The following is a 17,496-nucleotide window of genomic DNA, read 5'->3' as shown; positions in this document are numbered from 1 at the left end:
ATTGTGGTATAAACTATCCACTGCCAAACGATGTGCGAAAAGTGCCAGTTTTTGTCATTGTCACTCGAATTCCAGGACCCACTGAATATTGAGTTTTAGGACGACATACACATTCAATGCAGTGTAAGAAACCTTAGACTGTCTTATTTCATCAGAAAAAAAATAGTTATTTCCTAAATTATATGGGTCTGGAGTTATACAAGCTTGAAATGAGATGGACTGTCCAAAATAGAATGCATTACATACATACATATTGGTTTATACAGTGCTTTAACAACAGCTTAAGCTGGTACAAAGCGCTAACATGGGAAAAAGGGGGAATGCTGCCCCCTTGTGGACATTACCAGAAGTCTGCCCAGCATTTTATCGGCACCCAAGCAAGAACAAACCCCGAACTAATTTGGGAATGCCGCTCTTCGTCATATTTTCAATTTGGGCAGTGAATGAGTTAAAAAAAAGAGCGTGACTACAAACTGTCCATTCAAATGTTTGCATCATTGTAATAGTACATCCTCATGCATATAGGAACACACTAAAAGTCCATTTAGCACATAAATTAACGCTATCGGCTCATGTCATTGAAATTTCACAGTTCAAAATTCTTCTCTGCAACCCTTCAAAAATCTCTCCCTCCCCGATGACATCTCCAGCCCACAAATAAAAAGTCTTGCGGCTGTGTGTGTGTGTGTCTATGTGCTCTTGTGTGCCAGTGCTTACCCATCTGGGCTGCTCCACCAATATCTCAATACGAACTTTAGCCTCCTCGTTCTTGTTGACCAGAGCCATCAACTCCTCCGCATCCTCAGCATCCACCAGCACGACCGGGCGGGGAAGGGAGTCTGTTTCTCTCAGCTGAATGACAGTTATGCAAACAAGAGAGATGCAGAAATACCACCAAACTCAGGATCATCTTTGTTTTGACATAAGTGCAGGTCAGAGTGCCTTTGGACTCACCTCGACAGCCGCGTGGACATCATCGCTGACATCGAAAATAACTGCCTGAGCGCCCTTTTCCAGTGCCATGCGAGCCTGCGGGAGGAAACATAGGACAAGCGTTATTAATGCATATTCACAATTTTTCCTGACATATTTTTACTTGACCCAGATTAACAGAATATAGTAATTAGAATCTTGGGGACATAAAACGGAGAGGGAAAAAACCCCTGAAACGTCATTTAAGGTCTAAACAAAGTTGTTGACTTGAATGTTTCCAGGAGAACATGTTGGATCTAAATAAAACACCAACTTCCCAAATTCTCCATTAACTCTGACACACAGAGATAAGACGTCTTTTTGCCTATCAGCCATTTTGACAACTAATCAGATGACATCTCATTATATAGGTACACTGTGCACAAACAACATCGCTGAGCGTTGCAAGTTAACAAGCTAGTAGTTGTGAATTGCATCCTAATTGTTAGCTCATTTTTTTCCTTAAAATCATGAGATAGGGTATAATAATGAGTGGGGGAGCTGGCTCAAGTCACAAGTCACTCTCATACAGAATGGGAGTAGGACTTTTTCCCCACAATGACATTTTCAATGTGTGTTTCATGTCGTGTCTGCCAGTTAAGAGTGAACTCAGGTAATAGCAAAAAATGAACATAATTATGTTGTGTTGTGCAACATATGCAGTTATACATCAACATAGGTTGCCAGTATCCTCAATATATTTCTCAATGAATATAATGGGTAGATCATTTTGACTTAGTCATTTCAAAAGTATGCTGAAAAATAGTGAGTCACTCCTGTTTTAGAGAGATGTAACCAACGCAGTTAATTAATATGCACATTCATGGAACCCTTTATGAGAGAAAAACAAATATATATTTGTTTAACAAGATTTAAAAATGCATTTTTTTAAAACAGAAAAAGGGTTAATCAAATTAAAAAAAAAATATGACGTAATCTCACTAGAGTCACACTTGGACTACTAAACGAACTAAATTGCTCACAGCACTGATTAGACAAGGGATGTCCTGTGATCCTCTGCAGCCTGTGATGGCCAGCTGGGAGAGTCATAAATAATTATCACGCGGTCGAGTGGTTAGCACACCGTCTTCACAGTGCAGAGGTTGCCGGTTCACGTCCCGGTCCGGCCTCCCTGTGTGGAGTTTGCATGTTCTCCCCGGGCCCGCGAGGGTTTTCTCTGGGTCCTCCGGTTTCCTCCCACATTCCAAAAACATGCATGGCAGATTGACCACTCCAAATTGTCCCTAGGTGTGAGTGTGAGAGTGACTGTTGTACGCCTTTGTGTGCCCTGGCTGGCAACCAATTCAGGGTCTCCCCCGCCTCGTGCCTGAAGACAGCTGAGATAGGCTCCAGCAACCCCCGCGACCCTAATGAGGAATAAGCGGTACGGAAAATGGATGGATGGATGTTGAGTCGCGTGTATCTGACCCTCCATGGCGAAGCTCCGTCGAACCTCGGAGAACCGACTCACCAAACCCCTAGGTCCGGTCGTATCCAGGTTAGGAACCCTCAATCTAGCTAGCTCTTGCTACGAAATAAACACAACTTGTAGTTGTCTCACGTTACTATTCAATACAAATATGACATGGACATTACTGACAAAATAACAGCCAAATCTGCCACTGACAAAAAATTGAAAGCAAGGAATGCTCACTAGGTGGCAGTCACGCAATGGAAATATGTCATCACCACATGATCGGCTCCACTTTGAAAATGTGGAATCTCAAGGCCGCAGTACCAAGTTACTGCACGGCCCAAAACTTTCTCATTACGTTGAAGAGCGTGACTGTTATTCCCGAGTGGGGGTCGGGGGGGAGTTATGTGGAGTCATGCAGGCAGAATGACGACAAACACAACAGACTCATTTGATTATTCACATGTTAGGCTTACATCAAATACGGTAGGTCATTACCGTTATGACAGGGCTTCATAATCGATTATTTGTTTGCGAACATATGTCAATCCCTAACGGACTGCTCTGTGTAGTTAATGACCAAAACTACAAGGGCCACATTCTGCTCAACAGTTTTGCATCATTGTTCAAAATACTGTACTGCAGCCACGTTTCATAAAATACACCTGCAGGACTGCATCAGAAATATCACATAATCTATAACTATACAGCCAAATAATTAATCACTAGTTGTTTGTTAGAGTGACTAAAAGGTTACAATGTCACTATTGTCACATATTCCTCCGAAAGCCTGTTAGAAGGTACCACAGTGATACACATAATTTTAAATTACTATATTAAAATATTGTATTTTCTAAACAGACTTTTAAACAAGTACAGTTAGTTGCACTAAAGGTATAAAATGTGCAGCCAGCATTTGGGTGACTGCCTCTCTGGTGTGCTCACATAGATGTGGTGGCTTTAGACATTGAGATAATTAGATGCATGGTGACAACACCATCAATGTCTGTGACAAGAAAAACCTTTTTTCATCACAGTAGAGTAGTAGTAGTAGTAAATTTACTATTTACTACAGTAGTAGTAAATTCCCACTCGGAAAGTGGCTTCCTCTTATACTTTACAACCATGGGGTCCTCTTTTTAAAAGTCAAAAGATGGTAATTGAACTTGGACCTGAACTTCTGCAAACCACCAAACGGCTGGCTGAGCTGTTTAAGGTCACTTTAAAATGGCTTCTGTAGCTTAATAAACCCAAGAGGTAAAAATTTAATTAGGCCTAAAGTTTTAATGAAAACTATAACGATTCAATTTGGGTCAGTTTGATCTAAATCTAAACTATAAATGAAACCACGTTCGACTGTCTCTTATTAATTAGTTCATATGGCAAGAATATATTTTTTCCCCCTTCCACTTATAAATTCCATTTTAGACATTTGTACATTTGGGGATTCCGTACACGATTGCAATTTCCACATTTCCCTACCAGACACTTCATTGGTCGTCTCCACCATACTTGGTCAATTTGGCGTCATTTTATTGCCCCCTTAGGACACTGGATTGGACCGCAAACACATAGATAAGGATAAGATCGATGTCCAAAAAATGTTTCAAGAAGAAGATTTAGTCAAATTTCAAATGGTATAGAACAGTGTACAAGCTCATTGGCAGAAACAGATGCATATATTTAGCTGATTTTCTTGTTGGATTCCTGTCTGTTTTTTTCCCCCCAAGCAGTTGCTTGTTTACTCATTCCTCTGTCTGGCTCTCAAGTAAGAGTCTTTTATCCCAACGCAGCTGCACGCTGCAGCTGAAAACATTGCTAAGAAAGCAACCAGACCAGAGTGAAGCAGTCAAGTTCGTGAGTTGAAATACAACAATCAACCTGGCAGGGCACGTAAGTTACATATTGGTCGTTGTAGCAATGGAATAACAAGAATGTGTTTTTTTTTTTTTAGGGATGAAGGCGGCAGGACAGAGAAAAAGGCACGCGCTCCCTTCACAACAAGAGGTGGGTTGAGACCTGAGAGGACATCTCCGTGTGAGGCCGTCTGCGCTTTCGACAATGTTTGTACTGTCCGCCCATTCGACAAAAGCTCACAAACGCTTTCACAAGCATGGCCAGAGGAGAGCGTGAAAACAAAACACCACCTTTTCATCAGTGCTTCATCACATGCTGGCGAGTGGCAGCATCTAATGAGGAGATGCAAGCAAACTGAATCTGCGGTGGCAAATACATGCTCACAGTACAGGGAAGCAGACTCAGGTTTAAAAAAAATCACTCACTTGATCCCTTTCATAAGTTAATGAAACACCGGGTTTGGTGAGCAACAGAAAGGCACGGAACGCTGAACATTATTTAACACTTGAAAAAGGGAAAGTTAATACATGACAAGAAAGTAACGGCCATTTGATATACAGGCAATATTGGAAGCAAACCAATCCGAGTTTGTGGCCTATTAACACACATAAATTGACAGTAATTTTCACAATTTGCTGCTGTAAATTGGGAATTTCTCCAATGTGAGATGAATAAAGCTTATCTCATCTCATCTTATTGGAATAGCCTTTATTAGTCTCTCAGTGGAAACATTTACATTTCACAGCAGCAAAATGATGATAGTAAGAAAAAGAAGTAGAAAAAAAATACAGGACATGCTGTAAAGGCAGCCACTCTCGCGGCGCCATCTTGAAGTCAAAGCAACAATAAAAAAAAATAAAAATAAATAATGTGGAAAAAATAAGGAAGTAAGACTGAGCCACAACAAGTCTCACAACTACTGTCATCAGCCACCGACTCCATGTCTCCCTGTAGAAGAAGTCGTGTGTAATCCCAGCCTCTACTGTCGCGACTTCTAATGTGATCTCATCTCATCTCATTTTTCGTGCCGCTTATTCCTCATTAGGGTCGCGGGGGTTGCTGGAGCCTATCTCAGCTGTCTTCGGGCACGAGGCGGGGGACACCCTGAATTGGTTGCCAGCCAATCGCAGGGCACACAAGGACATACAACAGTCACTCTCACACTCACACCTAGGGACAATTTGGAGTGTCAATCTGCCTGCCATGCGTGTTTTTGGAGTGTGGGAGGAAACCGGAGGACCCGGAGAAAACCCACGCGGGTCCGGGGAGAACATGCAAGCTCCACACAGGGAGGCCGGACCGGGATGCGAACCGGCGACCTCTGCACTGTGAAGCCGGTGTGCTAACCACTCGACTACCGGGCCGCCCTCTTCTAATTTGTGATGTGCCTTATATTTGGAAAAGTTGTATATATTCATCTATTATATATGGAAACCCTTTCTAATTCATTCAAGGCACGCATTATAGTACGGTGCGCCTTATATATGGAAAAAGTTAGAAAATACACCAGTCATTGGATATGCCCCTTATACTCCAGTGGGCCTCATACACTGGAAAATACGGTACCTTTGGCCTGACTTCCTTTCAATATTAGAAAAAGGTCACATGCACACTCCCTATGTCTTTGCTGTGTGACACAGATCCGCAGATCGCATTCTAGGATTTATGGGGGTTCTCCTTCATGTTTACGTGTTGCAAAGGATAAACATAGGAATGAACTAACTGGACAAGTAAAGACAGCAACTACGATTGATCAAAATGCAACAGACAAAGCATCATTAAAAAGTCATCATTGTGGACAAGAGACAAAGTGACTATGGGGTTAAAAAGTCACAGCCCTTGCTGTTTTCATATGAAAAGAAATGGCGGGATAACAACCACTTAACATATGTATATACTGTAAATATAATAATACAGTACTCTCTACCAACCCACTATGTTATTTGGTTGGCATCGTGACATCTTAGTGTAGTTGCACTATAATTCCTATCTCACTTTCATCCACATCTGATGAAATGTGTCTTTTGGCTTAGTAGATGAGTGGATATTCCGAGACTACATTTGGAAAGTCGTTTGAAATGGGTCACTTCAACCACGCAGTGTAGTAATTTTGCCACACTCCCATTACTCAAATTCTGATTTCTCGTCCAACAGTAAAGTACAATTGCACAGAAGCATAAATAGTACAAAATGTACAAAACAACATCTATAGAAGAGCAACCAGTATACTTGAGTAAAGATGAAAGATACAGAAAATAGATGGAGCGCTCCAAGCATCAGAATGTTGACGCTATGATATGTATGAACAGATGTTGTTGGTGAACACATACATATCGAAACAATGATCTGCCCTCTCCTTCAAGGGTTGGACTGTTTGACATCAGCCAAGGCTATTTGTTTACATCCACGGCTCAAGTGTGGTCTGTGAGCAAGCGAACTGGCATCACATTGTGTTCTCCACATGGTGAAAACGCCCCAGTGGAAAAAAAAGTATTTCTTTAACATTCACAGGGGTCATTCCAGCACATTATTCTAAATGTCACATCACATGTGCGGATCTCACAATTAGTTTGGTGGTTTCAGACCCGTACGGGCATAGTCATTTTATTTTGCAGCCATGTCCCAATTTCAACAAAAAACTCACGTGATGACCATCATTCATTGTTTTTTCCTTCTGTTTTCTTAACATTGTTGAATGACAATATATAAATCAGATGTTGTGCCCTATCCTGAACAGTTCACAGGCTATTTTCAGTTTCGCTATGATTGTGCCAATTGAAAAAGAAAAAAAAAAAACCAAGGCCCCAAAAAATTCTTTGTTAAATAAGTTTCGATGACAACACTTTTCAGATCAAAGAATAATTCTTGTTTAGTCTTCCCATAAGAATGCACCATTTTACCACAAGCTAACATTTTGCGGTAGAAACAAAATATGGCTATGGAGTTTTTACATACCGTATTTTCCAGTGTATAAGGCGCACCCAAAAGCCTTGATTTTCTTCAAAAGATGACCCTGTGCCTTATACACAGGTGCACCTCACTTGTGAAGTAATATTGAGCCACAACAGGTCTTGCAACTACTGTGAGCAGCCACTGACTCCATTTCCCCCTTTAGAAGTATAATGTGGCATGCCTTATATTTGGAAAACTTTTATCTATTTATATATTTTATTTGAAAATTATTTTTCATTCATTGAAGGTGCGCCTTCTACTCCGGTGCGCCTATATGGAAATAGTTTGAAAATACAGCATTCATTGGGGATGTACCTACTGCTCCGGAAATGTACATTATATGGATATGCGCAGAAGGTACTGTAAGTCTCTGTGGGGCCAAGTGATGCAAGAGTGGGCTTATAAATTTGATTCCTTTGTGGCTATGCTGTGTGGACATGTGTCTGCTGTCCTCCGCAGCTGTCCCCTCTTCTCACATAAGACAACGCAGGTGGTTGTCGTCGGTTCAAATATGCCAGTAAAAAGGTTTGGACCAAATTGTAACATGCCAATGGGTATGTGGGCAACAATTCGGTAATTTTACACATCTTTAGACTTTTTTTTTGGAGGCATTGAGAATTTATAAATATCATGTTAGCCATTTCAAACAACCCCACCCTCCATAAAAAAACGGAGTCATTATAATTTTATAATCAATCAAGCATTATGCTTCTTGTGGGGACCAGGCAGGTTCTCTTTTCAGTGTGACTACCCACATCACTCAGTTCAGAGGCAAATTACACAGTGGAATCCTCTGTGTGGCGCGACGGAGTGAGAGTGAAAGAGAAAGGCCTAGAGGCGAGGGGAAGAGTGAGGCGTGCATGCTGTGGTTCTGCCGTTGCATTAAAGTATCTAATGACAGAGTACAGAGCTGTGTGCCTATAGGCCCAAGGCGGGACTCTCCCTGCCCTGTCATTTCTCCAGAGCAGCCCGGCACACGGCAAGCCTTACTGCGGCCCAGGGACACGCCGCTTGGCTAAATGAGGAGCAGACAGGGGTGTGGGTGCATGGTGGTGATAGCAGGGTTAAATGGCATTGAAAACAGGTGCAGTCTGCATTTATGTTGTGGACATTGTGTTTGACAGATCATCCACTTTCATGTCAAGAATTTGACCCAAAAGGACCGCTGCACATTTAATGTAAATAGGAACCGTTTTTTCCCCCCCCCTTTTCATCTCTTGGGCTTCCCCTGCGGTTATCAAGTGTAATATGGCACAAAACTTCCAACTGCCTGCATGTGTGTCATATGACCCTTAACTCATTCACTGCCAGACAATGTGCAAAAATGTGTCCTGTCCAGTGCCAGGGTTCTTGTCATTTACACTCAGATTGCAGAACCCACAGAATATCGAGGTTTAGGACTACATACACATTCAATTCAGTGTCAGAAACCTTAGACTCTCTTCTTTCATCGGAAAAAAGATGAAAAAAGTTATATGGGTCTGGAGTTATCTGAGCTTGAAATGGGGGCAGCTGTACAAAATACAATACAATACATACATATTAATTTATATATCGCTTTAACAACAGCTGAAGCTGGAACAAAGCGCTAACATGGACAAAAAGGCAATGCTGCCACCTCGTGGAAGGGGAAAACATTGCCAGGGGTCTAACCAGTGCTTTATCGGCACAGCCTGCAAAAATAAAAACAAAACAGGAACACATTCGGGAATGGCGCTCCACGTCATGCTTTTCAATTCACGAATACATTCAGGAATGGCTGTGAATGAGTTATAAGACCGAATTTTATTTTTTTTGTGGGACACTAAGAGTAGAACCATGCAATAAAGTGCTTTAAACACAAATTCATCATAATCCTGGAAGGGCATCAGTGCATAAAATATGCAACTCATGTTTTTATTTCTGATGTTAGCTGTCCTGAAGCATCCATCCATCTATCCACTGACCCATTTTCAACACCGCATTTCGTGAACAGTGTCACCGGGAGACAGCTAGCATGCCGTTTCCATTTGTTGATGTGATCCATGATTAGCACAGATGTTAGCTTATTCATAGTTATTTGCCTGGTCTTTCTGTAACAGTATCTTGAATTCTAATCTTATGTTAGTATCAGTTTCAAACATGGACTCAATAGGGTTTACCGTTCACTTTGTGTGTTCCTGGTCAATAGAGATTATCCTGATCGCAAAGGCTAAAAAAACCCGTCACACACAAGGCGCATCTGTGAATGTGGCTTTGTCGAATTAAGACTAGAGCTCTCACACCTGTAGTTTGCTTTCTCAGAATCAGTTGAGGGGATTGCAAATATTGTGTGTGTGTCCACCCCCCCCCCCCCACCCGTTCAGTTTGTATTCACAACGTAAAAATTCCAAGCATACCAATTTGCGTCAACACCAAACAGGTCTCTTTTCTTATTGGTCACAAGAATGGAAAGAGGAATATGTTTGTCATAAGGTTTAATAGATGGTAATTGAATGAAGTGGAGCCAAACTGACGTGAAACAATGATAAACTTTTATGCAGGCTCTAAAAGAGCAAGAAACAGCATATTGCACTCGGCATGGCTTGAACACATCTTCCTCTTCGGTTTGATGAAAAGAAGATGTGCTGTCAGACATCTATGTGGCTGATAACTGCAAACATGTGAAACCAAGGCCATGTCAACATTCTAATCTGTTTAGATGCCACATGTAGTTACGTCACCGTCATGATATTCAAAAGCACGGTAGGGGATCTTATTTTTGACACGCTAGCTTATCGCGTTAGCTGCACGTTGCATCACACAACACAATAGAGCACATGGCTACAAAGACCTTCAGAGAAAAAAAACCAAAAGCTCCAACAGCGAGTTGGACTTGGAGTGGACTGAGGCCAGGTGGCTTTAATGTAGCATGTAAACCACTCTATAGAGTTTGCAATTTTGCTGAGACAGGTTGATTTCGTCAACACCTAAGTTCGTTATATCACACCTCTCCAATGAAGTTCAAGTTTAAGTCAACTGTATTGTCAAATGCGTTCTATGTGCAACATACAGTACATATGAAACGTCTTTCCTCTTAACCACAGGAGATGCATCTATGATTCATTATTTGAACATTTTAGTCTTTATCTAGTATTAACGGCTTTTAACCCTTTTATGATGAGTTGACCAGACTCCGGAGTGGCTAATTTTGAATCTCCCTGGTTGCACTATATATAGTATTTAACACTCCAAACATGATCAAGCACTGCATACTCTCACTTTAGTAATACAATACAATACAATACAATACAATACAATACAATACAATACAATACAATACAATACAATACAATACAATACAATACAATACATATTGATTTACATAACGTGAGAAAGGTGAGATCCATTGTCACAGATAGACTCACATTAAAGAAGTTATTAAAAATGTAACAAGTTCTTGTATCCATTTCCAAAACTTGATCTGAATTTGCCAGCAACACAAAGTTATGCGCCAATAAAGCCATTAATAATTTCCTCACAGGGCTGCTACCCTTCTAAGCACTTGTTGCACTGAATGAATTTAACGTTTTAAAATGGAAAATAAATATTAAATTCTGAGCTGCTGATTACAGGTTGCATTTGTAAATTAACGTGAACTGAGAATGCCATGGACTCCGCTAGGACAACGCAAAAGTTTTTCTTTTGACTTATACGTAAATGGCTTCCCTGAACCATGACCCCACACCGCGTTGTAGTCAAAGGTACACCCCTGGTGGATGAATGCTTGTCAATTGTGGTCATTTTTGAATGCAATTGTTCACTTCTCTTGTACTGCCAGCTGTTTTTGAGGCACTCTGAAGAACTGAACGATGTTTTGAATGTTGTTGTTGTTGTTGATGTTTTGTATTTCCGAATGTGCCCACAATGAGGGAACGGGGATTTGTGTTCATGGTCTGGGTTTCTGCCATATTTGGAAGTGGGTAGCATTTTCAAATTTATGTGAAGATGGCCTAAGTGTAGCTGCTTGACAAATTATTGTGTGTGTGTGTGTGTGTGTGTGTGTATTATGTGCTTGCTACCGACTGAGTGGCAGTTGAATTGGATGAAGGAGGGAAAGGTGCGGCTTTATGCATTACTTACTTTGATGTGATGCCACTGTAAAGAGTCGGGGGTTTGAGGGGGTTTGAACGTGAGGAAGAGAAAGAGTAGGAGGGGTGTACAGCATGTCAGGGCAGGTGAGCGGATTCTAAACTCTCGGTTAAAGTATTAAGCCTGAGGGGTGGGTCTCAATCACACACTCCTCCTACTTGTACTTCCCATTCATGAGCACATTATTCAGAGATGGCCCATCTGAAAAAAAGGAACTAAAAGTGTGTTGAAAGGATACATCAGATTTGAGCGCATTCAGTGCTGGATCAAAGTGCTTACTGTCTCCACTTTTATCACGGTGCAGTATGACACAGATTTGAAATGCAGAGGAAAAGATGATGGGAGTGAGCTAAATGCCACCTGAAATGCAATTGTTTTATCAATCATAATTGGAACATGAAGGAAGTGGCGCAGGTTGGACTGATGCTAGCGGTAAAATTTGATGATGGTCCTGCAGGAGGTCCATTTTTAAAGTTTGAATCTCTCATGACACTATTATGGAAAAATTACCATATTTTCCGGTGTATAAGGCACACCCAAAAGCCTTGATTCTCTTCAAAAGATGACCCTGCGCCTTATACGCGGGTGTGCCTTATATGTGAAGTAATATCACAGTCACAATAGGTCTAGCAACTCCTGTCTGCAGCCACCAACTCCATTTGCCCTTGTAGAAGAAGTAGTGCATAAGCCCAACCTCTCCTGTAGCGCCTTATAATGTGGCGTGCCCCATATTTGGACATTTTTTATATATTTATATATTATGTTTGGAAAACGTTTTCATTCATTGATGGTGCGCCTTATAGTTCGGTGCGCCTTTTATCAGAATCAGAAAACCTTTATTCGTCCCACAATGGGGAAATTTATATTAAACACATATAAATTATATGGAAAACGTTTGAAAATACACTATTCATTGGGGGTACACCGTATACTCTGGTGCCTCTTATACACCGGAAAATACGGTATTTAAAATCAGAACAAATGGAAGTTGGAATTCCTGTTCCGTGCTGAAGTTCTGAGGGTCTCTTGTAATTTAAAAAAACCTCTTCAAATGTGAAATACGTCAAGAATTCTTCAAGGCTACACAGTTCTGAATATACTTTAATTATAGTGGAATTTAACTGTAATGTGTATAATTTGCTAAACCACCTGGGTTGCATGTCAGGCAGGGAGATGTTAAATGCTTTGATCATGAAGGGATTAAAACACTTTTTTTCCTTCTTCGTTCTCCCATAACAAATCATCTGATTCACCAGAGGAATCTTGATTATTTGTTATGCACATGAGCAAGCTATTTAGGTAGTGTAGCTGTTTATTTGAGGTGAAAAAGACACACTATGCTCTTAATAGCTTATGGTGATGAATGTCTTGTAAATATGGTTGACAAACAGTTCGTCCACATTTATTTCTTTCGTTTTCGCAACTGGCCGAAACATATTTGTCTTTGACGTCGTTGTTAATCGGGGGTGCCAATTAGAGAGCCCTTCCTGGCCCGTAAAAGACGCAGATAATGCCCTTGTTTTCACAAAGCATCCTGTTATTTAATCAAGCCAGTAAGTGAGAGACTGACACCCCCCCCCCTCCTGCAGTGTAGAACTACATCCCTCCAGTCCCGCCCGTCATTCCTGCCTTGAGCACTCATTCAACATCTCTTGTAAGCTTCCAGGAATTCATTCTTGGAATAGGCCATGCAGTGAGCCATGTCTTTTTGCAGATCAAAAGAAGGCACACAAGCATATGCACACACACACAAACACCGTCTGTAAACACATTGCACAAAAACAACAAAGCTTCGAAGGTGCAACTCTATATTCCAAGCTGCCTTGCATAAGTGCAATAACTGCGATTGTACGTTTGCGCATCACGTCCAGAGAGCTGAGGTCATCGACAACCAAAATGTATGTCAGTCACCATACGCCACTTGAGTTATTGTAAGCCATAAAAGAGTTTCCACAGAGCAATTGGGTTCCACTAATTAAGTAATGGGTGTTTGACGGAAATGTTTTGCAGTCTTTAGTCAATCTGGGTGAGATATAATGATATCAGAATAAGAATGAGAATCAGAAAGCCTTTAATCGTCCCACAATGGGGTAATTTGCAATCTACAGCAGAAAAAAATAAAGGGGTGGGAGGTAATCAAATGATAAAACAAATATTCTATGCACAAGAAAATGTCAGGAGACAGAAATGTACAACTCCACAAAACAAGTTTCATTTAAACAACTGTACACAGTATAAAAATATACAACAGATACATACAACTGGGTAACCACAAAATCATAAATAAGATAAAACATATCACAGTGTAAATCTAAATGACTTGTTTATGCCAAATGTAGTCCACCCGGTTGGGAATCATGACGGGTTGTTTGGCGAGACGCCCGTCACGGTGAAAATTGAAATCCCTCAATCGCCCGTAATCATATAATTGATGAAATTCGTCAAAAGTAAATTACATTAAAATTGACACTGTTGTAGTGGAGAACAACAGATGATTTCTTATCATTTTAAGGATGGGGTGAACACGTTCTTCTAAACGATTACATATCTCCTACAGATTCATTTTTGATGCACCTTCCTGTTCCACATATGGCTGTGATGAGAAATAGGCACAATGGCAGCGCTTGGGGAATCGGATGCAAAGGTACACGAAGGTTGGGACAAACGGGGACAAATACAACGCGATCTGCAAAAGACTAATCAAGGCTTTACTTGTAGGTAGACTTTGAATTCTTGACTTGCCAGCCTCCCAGAGTCATACAGATGTAACTTTCTGCAGTCCACGTAGGCCTACTGTCTGCACTACAAATGTATTTGTCAAGCTCTTGTTAAAAGTCAGTCGGCGGGGTGGAGCACTTGGCGCTAACCTCCCTGAGCCACACTTGAAACAGGTTCATACTGAAAAGGAGAAACCCTTTGTCTGCATTGTGATGGCATTGCATTGGTTTGGATGCCTGATTCCCTGCCTGGGGAAGGACGTTTTGGTAACACTTAGCTGCCTTCTTTCTGCCTAGTAGTGTTGGGCATTTGCCCAAAAACGAAAGGTGGGTGAGAAAGATGAGAAGCAAAAAAAAAAAAAAAAAAAAAAAAGAGAGCGAGAGCGAGAGAAAGACAGCAAACAAGGCACATGTCAGTGAAGTGTGAAGGTGTGTCTTTATTCTTATGGGAATTTTTCACTTAATCTCATAAAGGCGCCATGAATAACCTCCACCTGTTTGTCAAGCAGTTCAAAAGTAGCTCTGCATGCCTCCACTTGCCACCATATAAAAACAACATTCTAATGTAGACCTTAAAGAGGGCCGGCGGCTCAGTGTGTACAATAAGAACTGGGATGTGCCAGTCTGGTCGATTAAAGGCAGGAGGGTGGAGAAAGAATTAGGTGTACATGGGAATGTGAGTGACAACAATGGGGAAACATGGGAGGGGTAAGATCTGAAAGTGGAGAGGAAAGTCACAACAAACGTTCCTGTCAACAGCCTTGGTTGTGACCTGATGGACTTGACCTAGAATAACGAGATGGACTGGATCGGCGACCTCACACTTTGCTGAATCAACTTCTTGGATTTCTTATTTACGTAAAATGGCGGCAGTTATTTTTTGGGGAGAAACATGTCTTTTTAAGTTGCATTGAATGTCCAAGGTGAAACTGCATGACGTCAAGTGAAATGTCAGCTCATTGTGCAACGCATCCATTTAATAAATATCAAAGTCATTTAGGGATTAAGTTCTGTTTGTGATGTAATGGAAGGAAAGAGATGCCCATTTCACGGTAAGATCAGAGCATTGTCATCAAATGGTGAGTATAGTGTTTGCTTTTTTGAATGTTGCTGTGCCGATTACCATTTTGTGTTTGGGAGCCTTTTACTGAGCGAGTTGCTCGTTCTGTAGCCACAAAGGGACACGTCTTCTTGTGCCGGTCCCAACCCTGGATAAATACAGAGGGTTGTGTCAGGAAGGCCATCCGACGTAAAAGCTTGGCCAAACAAACATACGGATCAAACCTCTAAAGATGGAGGACACTGATTTGCTGTGGCGGCCCCTTGATGGGAAAAGCCGAAAGGAAAAGAAGAAGAAGATTTAGGGATTAACTACGTGTGTTTTTCATCTTCTTCAATGCGTTCATCAATGTAACATTCCATTTTTGAATGGGAATCTAAAATGAAAAAGCAGTCCATTTGCTTCTGTAATCCAACTTCTCTCAAAAGAGGAAATTTTAGATTTTAAAATTCCATTTGAACCTCAGATAAAAAGTACAAAATTGGTTCGCTTTAAATCAATATCGAATTGAATTGGTCTTCTTTACATGACTCCCGTTTGGTAATAAGGAGTTGTAAATGTGGGAACAATGCGCTCAGACAGTGGTGCAAGCAATTGTCATTTCTGCCTTCTGTCATGATGTGGTTGGCGACCAACGGGGGGGGCTGTCGGCCCCGCCTGCACCTGCACTGGTGCTGGTCGTCCCGATCAGATTGGCGTCCAAGGGGTAGCGACGTCAGCCCTGCCGGGAGCCTCGCAGGTGCTGGTCGTTATGATCATTGTCACTTAAAAGGACACCCGGCACGACCATCCGTTGTCGGTTCATTGTTTGCTGCTTGTTTGCTGCATGCATTGTGTATGTGTTTGTTTAACCTTGGCAGACTTTTACTTTTGGTCTTCTTTTGCTACTTTGTATTTTTTCCATTCAGATGATTTTGATGTTTTACTTTTTGTTCCTGCTGACTTTATTTTAATACATTTTGTCAAACAACCTCCTGCTCCCTCCTGCCTGCTTTTTGGGATCCGCACCCGCCATCACCACCTCGCAAACCGTGACACCTTCTTGAGAGTCACGCGATTTAGTCCCCGAAACAATTTGAGACAGTGATAGTTAGCCAACCCCAACGAACCTCCTATTCAATAAAATGATATTGTCTCTTTTTAATTTGGCTGAAGGCTTATTTGACATAGCATATGTCATGGTTGTTATACTAACTGATAGCAAACACGCTTACATAGCTATGCTAATGCTTGTGTATAATAATCAAACTCAGTCCTGTATTTACTTTTATTTTAGCCTAAAATCAGCATGTAAAAATTGCATTTACCCCTTTTTTGTTATTTAACTCATTCCTCCCGGCAAACGACTACAGTCGTGTTTTTACTTCCGTGTATCCCAAGTCACGCCTCCAGTCGGGCTGAAGCGATAGCAAATAATGCCGGATGCCGACTACAGGCGGGCCGTGAATAGATGTTAACCCTTGACGGACGATTGAGCTTCTAGATCGAGAAAATGAAAGGTAGCAGTTCAAGTGCCGATTGAAACTGATGCGGCACAAGTTACATGTCCTTTAAAACAGATTATATGCAGCTTTGCCTTTAAGAGCGTCAGTGACATCATCTCCTTCATGCGCAACACAATGTGCTCTCCTCCATCTTCAAAGCACCTTCTATTTTTCGTCATGGATGAAATACCACTTAAGTATGTGTTGTAACTATTTTATGAGCTATTCAGAAGAGGTTTACCTTGATAATGAAATGCATAAACTAACGCTAACTTGTTTATTTATCAATGTTGCATTGATTAACTTCAACCCATTCAAATACCTTCGGGCTGATCAACTACGTGCTTCATACGCTATCTCCAGGAAATCACTCAAATGGTGGAAATACCTGTTCTGGTTTCTAGTGGATATTTGTATTTGCAATGGCTTTATACTGATGAAACTCTCCAAACCATCAAGTGAAAACCAGAACAGGTCGCCTCCGAAAAAGGACTCAGTTAGAATTCAGGACAAACTTAGCTCATCAGTTGTTTGGCAATTACAGAAGGAAAAGAAAAAGAGAATGCATGAAGGAGAATGACACTGTTGCCTTCCTTCATTGGCCAGTAGAATTGGATAAAAAGAGAACATGTAAAGAGTGTGCAAAGAAGAAAATTCGTCGCGAGCCAAGAACAGGTTGTGAGCAATGCAAGGTGAACCTATGCATTCCATGTTTTAAACCATACCACAAATAAAAACATCCTGAATTATTTCAAATGAATCTATGTTTATTTCATGCATATGTGACTTGTTGTGATTGCATTTTGTTGTACAGGTTTTAGAAAAAAAATATTCATTAACATTGCAATAATTTTCTAAACCTTCAATCAATTTCACCCAAAAAAAACTTTAGCTTATTCTATTATATGTTATGAAAGTACTGAAAGGGAG

General features: G+C 41.0%; 1 protein-coding gene across 1 annotated transcript in view; it reads right to left on the bottom strand.

The window, feature by feature from the left end:
- The window catches only part of rnf43 (ring finger protein 43), a 97,288-nt gene that overhangs the window by 6,112 nt on the left and 73,680 nt on the right, over window positions 1-17,496 (bottom strand). The window contains exons 3-4 of the mRNA XM_089017471.1: window positions 955-1,029; window positions 718-852 (exon numbers count right to left, since the gene is read on the bottom strand). Of these exons, the coding sequence (XP_088873597.1) occupies window positions 718-852; window positions 955-1,029 (210 nt within the window). The remainder of the gene's footprint in view (window positions 1-717; window positions 853-954; window positions 1,030-17,496) is intronic.

The sequence above is a fragment of the Hippocampus bargibanti genome, linkage group LG16 (assembly GCF_051943395.1).
Source record: "Hippocampus bargibanti isolate YZ-2025 linkage group LG16, ASM5194339v1, whole genome shotgun sequence".
Classification (NCBI taxonomy): domain Eukaryota; kingdom Metazoa; phylum Chordata; class Actinopteri; order Syngnathiformes; family Syngnathidae; genus Hippocampus; species Hippocampus bargibanti.
The sequence above is the reverse complement of the archived record's forward strand: the minus strand, read 5'-3'. Positions and strand labels throughout refer to the sequence as shown.